Source organism: Falco biarmicus, chromosome 7 (genome assembly GCF_023638135.1).
Source record: "Falco biarmicus isolate bFalBia1 chromosome 7, bFalBia1.pri, whole genome shotgun sequence".
Lineage (NCBI taxonomy): Eukaryota > Metazoa > Chordata > Aves > Falconiformes > Falconidae > Falco > Falco biarmicus.
Window position 1 is genome coordinate 32,957,769 of NC_079294.1, and position 10,557 is coordinate 32,968,325.

Consider the following 10,557-nt stretch of genomic DNA (forward strand, 5'->3'; position numbering starts at 1 on the left):
TGCAAATGTGTGTCCCTGCACCCGCCAGTGCTTCTCTGAGCAGGATCTTGACTGACAGCTGACAACATACTATGTTAGTGGAGTTTAGGAGAGGACTTATCCAGTCAAAACAGTACAAGGGTTGGGAGTGGATATGAAGTCATCACAGGAGTGAGAATATGCCCATGTAATCCTTAGAAAAGGGACTGCCAGCGAGCACAAATGTGCGCACTGTTTGCCTTCCTCCCACAGATCAGGAGCAGCAGTCCAGCATCCACCGAACTGCCCTGCCTAGCATCTTGCCTGGAGGCTGTCCAGGACTTGCGCTGAGCACCCAACTTTCCCAAGTCTGCCCTTGGCTGAAAATGAGATTAAAATAACTTGTTAGGAGGAAAGGAGCAGAAGTCCAGTTGGCTGTGGTGTTCAAGTGGGGTTAAATCCTCCGAGCCTCCCCTCCTTGCTTGGTAATTCGAGCACTTTGTGAGATAAGGGAAGGTGTCAGTTCAGCAGCATCTGAACTCACACTCGGTTTTGTATGATTTCTGTTTGCTAATCAAAACAAGTTTCTGCTGTGTGTTTCTTATCCCCAGAGGGTGGAACTATCCTCAGAAAATTAAGCCTCTCTTATCTCTTAATGTGTCATCACAACTAATAGCCTGGGGACTGTAAACAAGTTTAAATATCAAAACAATTTGGCTGGTGATTGTCTGTGATTATGGATTAAGAATACTAAATTTGTGCTCGCTGATATTCAAGCTAGATTGAGTACAAGGAGCCAGATCCTCAGCGAGTGTAAGTGGAGCTCAGGGGAGGGAGACTGCTTTGTACCAGCTGAGCATCTGACCCTGGGAGCTTTTCAGAAGTTTTCGTTCCTGTCTTTCAAAGTGCCAGATAATACATGGCAAAACGGGGCTGGTCAGCACGAGTGGTGAGGGCCTCCGGCAAAGCCTGGACCATCCTCCCCTCCTCAGACTTCCCAGGAGCTCCGCTTCTGCCAGCCGCACACTCCACCCGAAGCCTTTTTGGGGAGCTCGTAAATAATGACTTAGAAGAGAAATTATTTAAGATTACAAAACTTTTTCAAGAGCTAGTCAAGGTGCCAGTGATTTCAAAAGCTGACAGATATGTTGGGACAGGTACTTCACGAGGGATGTGCTTTGTATCTTCGATGTGACAAACATACTGCAGTAAATTCACTAAAGTGTGCTTGCTGCTGCCTTTTCCAAAGCCCTGCCACTAAGCCATCACCTTTAGCTCAGTTGCTGTTCATGCTGAGAATGAAGAGACAAGTAAGGATTATCTCCTTTGGCTAGAAATGCTTTGCCTTGTTCGCTGGGCTGTTTGCAATGACAGTGGTGTACAACAGATCCCACAGATCTGGGGTGATGGTAGTGCGTATATTTTACAGCACTGCTGGATCTGAAATTTTCCATGTTAGTGTCTCCCTCTTTTGGAAGTATTTGTGAGGCCTGACTTATGTTATGGATCGTTCTCTGACATAGGCTGGGTGGTTCTTCAAAGAATCTCACAGGTGAGAAACTGAGGCAGAGGGAGGCTTAAAGTGGATTTCCTATAGATATCTAAGAATTCAGCGGTAATGCAAGGACATGAATAGCGCAAGGAGCGTCCTAACCACCGAACTGTCCTTTCCTCCCCTGTGCAATGCAAAATATGTGGAATACATATCTTTCCATGGCTAGCTTTTTGGAATACGTAGCTTTTCAAAAGGCTGATGTTAAGTTAATAATGAATCTTACAAAATGAAGTAGGAAACACAATAATTTTGATGTGGCAGGAAAGCACTTTCTTAATGAAGTAGTAAGTAAATAACAGGGATAGTTATTAAAGAGCTGGTAAATCTAGTACTCTCTATCCCTCCTGTCTCAGCAGTTCTAGCAGCAGTTCTGGGTAAGCAAAAGGAATGTTTCTGACAAGCATAAATATAAAAAGTATAAAAAATATAAAAGGAGTAATGTGTCATAAGAATCTTACAAATGTGAAACAATGTCAAAAAAATTAAAGCAATTTCCAGAAGAGAATAATAAAGGTTGAAAAAAAGTACCCAGAAAGCCAGAAAACTTCTTTATTTTCTTAATTGGTGTAATTATACTAAAACTGACAGCAAATATTTTCCCAGTAGCAAAAAAAACCCCCACACTTCAGCTATCCAAAATACTACTCTAAGCATGAGATCTGTGAAGGTTAAAGTCTTGAATCTAACATTAGGAGAGTGCTCCTCCTCTCCCAAGGTCAGTTCTTAAATGTGGAGAAGCAATTTTGATTCTGGTCTCCTCACAGTTCAAAGTCAACGCTTACCTCGATTTCAACAGTACTATATTTGGCAGAGTACTAATATAATTGCATTTGGTCCCAGACTTGTCCTGTTTGAACGTTAAATGCCTCTTAATACCAAGCCCACTGTGCTCGCTCTCTCTCGTAGTTTAGGTGATGTATTAAATGGTGAGCAGCCTGGACCTGCTGGAGCAACTCCTTCAGGGAAACTAATGGTGCCAGTGTCCACACTACACATGTTTTGGGGGTTTTACTTCAGATAAGCTTTTGTCTGGACCCCTGCTGCCATGAGCTGAAATCGATTTTATTGTTTTTATAGCACATGAAGAGCTCCTGGAGCACATCTTTGGGTGTAGTTTCACCCAAAAAGGATGCAGTTCATGCAGCCCCAGGCTGCATCATAGCATGAGCCAAACAAATAGAGAGCACACAGGCATGAATGCAGCAACTGAGATGATCTCCAAAAAAATCACATTTTTAGGATCTAGTGTCCTGAAAGAGTTTGACACTAACTTTATGCTTCACAGTTTGACTTTAGTAAGAAAAGATTGGGGATGTTAATAAGAGGGGTTCAGATGCCCTCATGCTGCCTCTGCTCACATTAATCCTAGAAATGAGATTGTCTAGTGCATGTGGTGCAGTCACCATGTCAAAGTTAAGAGTGTCTGTGGATGCAGTGCGTGTGCAAATCCACCCCATCTGGGGCTCTGCACTGTTCGCTGTGGGTTTATATTCATGTGAATGGGAAACTGCCTAAACCATGGGATGCAGAGAGGCCCACTGTACCTTCTCTGGCTTTTTTCAGAGCCAGAAGGGCTTGACCCACAAGATGCTTGGGTATGACCATATTTCTGTGGGAGCCAGAGTGCTGAATCAAGAGCGCTTGGCTCTTGTGGGAGCCAGTCAGCAAGGACTTCACCCTCCCTTCAAATCCTTGTGTTCCAGGCCTGGGATTTTATCAGATCATATTTGTGATCCCACTTGATTTTTCAAAGAAACAGTGAAATGCAAACATATGGCCAGAGGGAAAACCTCCCAGTTACTGAACGGGAAAAGAACATGATATCCAAATGACTCATGGCTTTGCGGGTGAAGTAGTGGCTGCGCACCATAGCTTGGGATGCGAGTTTGTGATCTGATGCCACACGGAGTGGATGTGCTTTGGTTGTGAGGTTAGTGTAAATGGCTTCAGTAGGAATTCTCCTGTGACTTCCCAGAGCCAATTTGCTTGTTAAGGTATCACTGACTGTATATGGTGGCAATTAATACGATAGGGAGGGCACCCGTCAGATGCAACCAAGCCGTCCCCTGGACACCAGCTGGGGGCAATATGACAAAGCCCTTCTGCTGCTAGAAGAGGTAGGTCCTGCAGGAGGAGTTGCGGGTGGCTGTGGCTGGAGGAACTGTGGGGACAGGGACGTTTCTGAGGGCTGGAAGGGAACCTGCAGCGGGGCCACAGGAGCCAGCATCCCTGAGAGGTACCTGGTGCCTCTGAAGCTTTGCTCTCCTGGGGCAGGTTACCTGAAGACCTGCTAGATGAGCATGCTCTGCTGTCTAATGCAGTATCCCTCGGCCTGGTGCCTCCTGCTCCTGCTGACTTGATTCTGTCATGGATACCCTCAGGTTACTGGCTCTTTCATTCTTGTTTTCCTCTGAATCACCTGGTGATGCTAAGGTAAAACACGTAAATGCTAACACAAGTGTAAGTATAAAGGCCAGTGGCACCTCCACAGGTCCCCGCTTCTGCCTTACTCACTGCTAATCACTTGTACCTGCTGAATTCAACCAGGACACCCGTTCTAGGAAGCTGCCAGTAGTTACTCACTGTCCTATATACAAACAACTTGCAGATGTGACCAAATGCAAGTTGCTTTGTCTGGATTCTCCATTTTTGCTCTCAGTCTCTCTGTTGCAGGGTTTCCTTACCTCTCCCAGTCCTTTCCACCTTTTGGTGCTCTGGTGGCTGCTCTACAGCTGTGCAGCCCAGGAGCTCGGTGGAGCTGCAGGTCAGGGCTCCCCTCTTGTGACATGTGCTGGGACGCACACACATGTGTCCGTGCAGATTGTGGCCTGTTCTCGAGGAGCGCTCATCACCCTGAACATCTGTGCTGCGTGGGATCTAGCGGGTTTGCTCCATGGGTTACCAGAGGGAGGAATGAGGGAAGTGCCTGTGCCCCCCTTCTCCAAACAAACCCCTCTAAAAGGCAAGAGCTGTTGGGGAGCATTTTTTGCTGCATCCTACCACTGCTTCCTGCAGCAGGAACATCATAGGATATGGTTTACAGCTTGGGAGGTAACAGCAGGGCATTGCCGGAACCCAGCTGTTGGCAGATCGGTTGTCTTTGGGAAACCAGCCAACCTTTTTCAGTTTTCTGTGGCACTCTAGTTTGCCCATGAGAGCAAAATTTGCAGCATTAGATAAGCACAGATAAATAGAACTTATCCATTTTTACTTGAACAATCAAATGTTTACCCAGGTCTCAGAGTCTGGGTCTCTGGAAGACCAAGAGAGCTCCCTTGTTCGCGGCTCCAGCAGTGCCAGAAGTCAGGGCTGGTCCCATGTTTGAAGAATCCTCTTTTTTGAAGCAGAGGATGAGGCTGCTGCTTGGGAAATGGCTGTATTCTCCCTGCAGGCAGATCGATACACTTCAACTCACTGCACTGCAAGTAACTTTTCCTTGTGCATTAGGAACGAGGAAAATAAAAGGCAAGATGGATGTTATTTTGGTTTTGCTTCCATTTTGAATTATTTATTAGGAAGTCACGGCTGTCTTCCTTCTCAATAGGAGACAAAATGCCTTTGTCTTTGGTGATTTTTCCTATTAAAAAAGAGGTCTTCCCAGTTTTATTTCCCTCACCCACTTGCTTCTTGGAACTACAGTGTAAATCTAGGGTCTCCACAACTTGACGAGATGGTCTCCTGTAGCCCTAACGCAGGCAAAGTCCCCGCTGACGCTGGTGGAGTCACACCTCATCGGTACATTTCTGACCATTTTTATAACAACATCGCAGATGAGTTATATGTGTTACGGATGATTGCTGCCACAAAAGCAGAGTGTTAATGGAGGGTTATAAGTAATCTACAGGCTAGCTGAATTATCATTTTAATTAAGCATTTACTAAATAGCTAGTAAAAATATTAATACTTTCAAAGTGAATTCTTCATATGACGCATTATGGGGCAAAAATTCTTCAATTGGCTCCACTATTAATATGAGTTTGGAAACTCGAACTAACAATCCATTTTAATGTTTTTGTTCCTAAATCCAGGTTATCCTGAAAGGGAGGATAAAGAAACTGGCCACCAAGATGGTAATCACTAGTGGAAATGAAGAAGATAAAGGCAGTCAAGAAAAGGAAAGCAAGGAAGAAACCATCTTGGCAATGCTTGGAATTATTGGGACAATTCTGAACCTCATTGTGATCATTTTTGTGTATATTTACACAACACTGTAAACTAGAAGGCATGCAAATAGACCAGATAAAACAGCCATTAAAAGTGACGACAAACATTGCTGATTATTGACAAGTTGTTTAATCAGAATTGACTCTGTATTATATTAACACATCATAAAAGCACTGCCTGCAGGCAGCGAAGGCTGAAGCACAATTAATTTAACAAGACTTTTTCACACAGTAACAAGCTTAACTCTCTTGTCCTGCCTACTTCCTTTCAGTTTGGTTTTCAGTTTGGAAGAAAATGACTGCAATTATGTAAGTTGTAGCTTTGAAGAAATCCATCAGGGCTATGTTGTTTTAACACACTTTGGGTGAAAAAAAAAAAAAAAGAAAGAAAGAAAGAAAGAAAGAAGCTCTATGCTATATACAATTAGAAATGCATACTGTATACCCGCAAAGATTGAACTCAAAGATAGCTTCATAGCACAGATCACATGTCTGTTAGGTGAAATGACTTTTTTTTCTTGGTTTTCGCTTTTATTTACATTGAATCTGACAAGCTTTTTATTTAGAATGAACATATGGTGCAATCATGAAAAAAACAATTCCATTGACCAAGGTCTGCCTAAAACTGATAACATGTTGGGAGAAATACATTACATGGTTATTTTTCTTTTCTCATTTGCTTAACATTTGTGTCTGTTCATACCAGTGTTTATAAATATATATTTTTAATAAATGTGCTATATTTTTAGCATGAACCAAATATTTGGAGACACTTGTATTCATGCAGCTAAATTTTGTTTGATGAAGTGCCCTTCTTGACAATGGATGTTATTTTTCTCAGCAATTATACAGCAGTCTTGTTTGCAGCCCTCTCACTGTGGTCTGAAGCAAGCTCACATCATGCTCATATGCATGACTTGAAGTTGGAATGTCAGCTGAAAAGCATTGCTGCTTAATACGGGAAATAGCAAAACATTGTAAGGTGACCTTTGGAGACTGGTTGCAGAAAGCAGGCTCTATTTATAGTTTAAAAAAAAAACAAAAAAAAAAACAAAAAACCTAATGAAAGGAATATTGAGGCATCTCACAAAAATATTACAAAATTCACAGAATTTATGACTTTCAGAATCTGGTCACATTCTCTAAGTATTTATACTGAGAGAAGCCAGCAAAGGTTTATGCAGCTGAAAAGAGAAATTTAGAGAGCCTGTAGTGAGGGGCTTAAGCAAAATCGAGACTGTAAATATTTTAAATGTGAGGATCATTAGCACTATATGATTCTCTGACATGTGCTTTAACTGAGGTCAGTGCAGTGAAGTTGTATGACTTATGTTTTTGACAGGAATGTACAATGATGATGGTCACCATTTTTCTTCAGAGTTCAGTACCTATAAATATATGAAGCATTAAAAATATGAGAATTCAATTTTGCCTCAAGCTGCCTAAGTACGTTGCCCATTAACTCTGACATATCCTCTTAAAAAATTGTTTACTGACTTGTGGTTTGGATTGCATCCTCAGATGCACAAGGGGGATTACTATTGAAATCAGCTGGAGCTGTAAAAAAATTGATTCTAAAGTCTCAGTCCTGCTCCTCTGGAATCAGTAATAAGCTTTTTCACCAGTTCCTAGGGGCTAAGACTGGTGTCAAAAATATGGAATTTCATTGCAGGATATAAAAACAAGCCCAGAAAACCCTGAGGGGCACCTCTCATAAACAGAGGTGTTTAGTCACTTGTGGGTATCATACATTCAATAACAAATCCACTAGAAGAAGGGAAAAGGTCAGTAAATAAATAAAAATTAAATCCAAAATGAAAACTGAAGGAAGAAAGAATAGAAATTAATGAAAACATGACAGGGCGAGAAAATGAGCAGAGATTTGAACCAGCAGAGAACAGCACAGAAAGAAAGTGCCAAGCGTGCCGGTGTGGTTGAGGAAACATTTGTGTTTGGACGGTGCTGGTGGAGCTGCAGGTCCTGGAGAGGGTGAGAAACATTAGTGGAGAAACAGTTCAGTGGAGCTTGGTGAGGCAGATTTTGGTTTTTAATTTATAAGTTATTCACAAGTAATTATAAGGAATTAGCAAACTCTGCTTTTTGATCATCCTGAATGGGGGAAAAAAAAAAAAAGGCTAAAATATACTTGCCTCCACTCTGTATTTTTTCTTCTGGGTAAACTACTGCTGATGGCAGCATGTGGCAATGGCATTGGTGCTTATGTCCCAGAGCACACCTGCACGTACCCCAGCCACCAGGCCAACGCCAGCTTGCCCCTTGTGCTGGCAGGGTCCTGTGTCTGCAGATGTTTCTCTCGAACCTCTCCTTCTCCTGAAAACACCAAAGCAATCTTCCTGAGGCTCATATCTGTCTTCTGGAGGGGAAGCCTGGGAAAGGGCAGTGTTTGAGTCAAGAGATGGAGTTCTGATGCCTGATATTTCTTTGCCTCCCTCTGTGTCAAATGATACTACTTGTCATCATCTTGTGGCCATGAAGATGGTTAATGAATGAAATTTCTTAAGTACTTCTATTAATATTACAAATTATAGCTCTGCATTGTAAAACAACATATAACACACCCACCCCCCTAAAGCATCAACTTTTGCTGCTCATCACAGTTACACTCCTTCAGACACACGGATGGGTGGCATCTTCAACAAGACAGGCAGTGCAAATAGCCCAAAGGTGCTTAAGCTGGACTGGTGGATCAGGAAGCCTGAGGACTCTGTGTTTACTCTGCCTTCCCCAACAGAAGACCCATTAGGGGACGAGTTTCCAGCTGCGGGTGTGCTGTCCTTTGCCTGTTAGTCTTGGCGTAGGCAGCGTGTTCAGCTGCCTACCACCCTGCGCCCTCCACAGCCGTGTGCCATGTGCTTTGCCACAGGGCTTTTACTGCACTCTGAAATAGGAAGAAAGGTTTATCTCATTCCATAAACAGTTTAACACTTAATATTATAATTTTACAGGTTTCTGTTCACAGATAGTTCTAGAAATATCCTGGGGCAGGTACTTCTTAAGTAGATTCATTATGTATTCATTTAAATAAAAATGAAGAGTTTTCTTCAAGGGCAATTTCTTTACCTTTTATTTGGTATTCATGAATACTGATATGGGAAAAGTATGTTTTCAAGAATGACTGTGGAAGGGAAATGTTTTGTACAAAGATCTGAAAGTATGCCGACCAGGCAGCTGCACGCAGACCTGCTTTCTGCCGAGTGCCAGCTGGAGCCAAGTTACCCTCATGCTTCTCTACGTGAGCAGTTTTCAGCATGCACCTGGAAGAAATACTCAACCGGGTAACAAATATATTGTAGATACCTTATAGGCAATAACTGCAGTAAAAATAGTTGAATAAAACTTCTTATTACAGGTGCTGAATGATAAATCTGCTTTGGCAGGGAAATAGCTGATAGTCTCATTTTTGGCTTGGCTTGGCTTGTAATGCAAATAATTTCCAAAGTAAATTTTTAAAAATAAAATATTACTCCATTAGTGACAGGAAATTTCATGTTTGCATTTGAGTAGAAGGAAATTAATATCCAGTGTCTTAATAAGATATGAAAACATCAACTTTTGCTTCTGTCAACTAAGAATAAGATTGTATTTTTAAATTATCATCCTATATAGTTTGATGGTTTGTGTTATGGGAGTCAAAGATATTTTCCTGAGGTGACAGGAAAGTGACATTCTCCTTGCTAGTGTCAGATGTGTTGTCGGGTAGGTACAGAAGACTTTCAAGAAAGAAGAAGATAAAACTATTTACGTTACATTATGCACACAACCAAGTGGAGAGAAAGAAGAAAGGCTACCGCTCTCACCGGTGGTTCCTATAATTGCCACTGAAAGTTCATCATCTCGGGAATCACATCTTCATACAGGAATATATCTTCTTGTGTGCTGCCTGACAGGGCAGTCTTTTCAGTTACGTACCTTTTGCTCCTTCTGCCTGCAGCTCTGCAGCAGTGTGCAGCTCGTTGCACTTCAGGACAGTTTTTACATGTACCCGGCTTGGGACCCTCTGGAAGCTGCTGTTTTGATTTATTGTGGTGTAAAGGTCTACCATATCATTTTAAGGACAGTCAGTGAACGTCTTTGTGTTATTGTCTGATAACCTAGTAGATACTGTTCTAGTTGAATTCCCAGACCCATCCCTCCCCTGGCCCACAGGTAAAATTTTGATTCAGTAGGCAGCCAAATACAAGAAAAGCTTCAGTTAAGTTGTGATAAAACTTTAGTATGACGCATTGCTTAAGTCCAAGTATCTTATACTTCCGTTTAATCTATATCCTAGAGCTCACCTCAAATGCTCCAGGGTCTCATCCATGTCAGGAGGTCTCATCATTGCTGAGTGAGAACTGATGTTTCAGAGTGCATTGTGGCATAAGCAGAGAACTTGGCCCAGAGAGGGGAATGGGGATAAAAAGTAACTCAATTAAAACTCCAGGGAGGCAGCACTGCAGAATTCACTAAATAGTCTGAGAATTGGCTGGAGTACCTTGTTTCTGGTTAGCCAGTATTTTGAAGAAAAAAATATTATTGTTCCTTGGAAAGTTTCTGGAAGAAATATGTCTAATTGAAAGAAAGAACCTCAGTGAAAATGTTTCAGCAGCAATTTCCAGCTGCAGCCTTCCAAAGAAAACACTGACCAGGCCTCCGAGTGACTCTGGCTTGCTTCCCAAGAGTACTTTTTGGCAGCCTAGGAACTCACTGCACATATCCGTAAACACCTCTTTTTTTTTTGGTTTGGGTTTTTTTTTTTTGCTGAGAGGGTTTGTCTTCTTTGGAGCAGAATGCACAGATTTACAAAGATTTACAAATGTAAGGAATAGTACATTATGCAGTGGGAAAAAAAAAAAAATCTGTTCACATTTATTCCCAGCA

The 10,557-nt window shown here is 42.1% G+C and overlaps 1 protein-coding gene across 3 annotated transcripts in view; it reads left to right on the forward strand.

Moving 5' to 3' along the window:
* Positions 1 to 6,436, forward strand: part of TUNAR (TCL1 upstream neural differentiation-associated RNA) — a 161,877-nt gene extending 155,441 nt beyond the window's left edge. For all 3 annotated transcript variants that reach the window (XM_056347811.1, XM_056347812.1, XM_056347813.1), the window contains one exon: positions 5,542 to 6,436. In XM_056347811.1, the coding sequence (XP_056203786.1) occupies positions 5,542 to 5,727 (186 nt within the window). In that variant the 3' untranslated portion in view covers positions 5,728 to 6,436. The remainder of the gene's footprint in view (positions 1 to 5,541) is intronic.
* Positions 6,437 to 10,557: the final 4,121 nt, after the last annotated feature.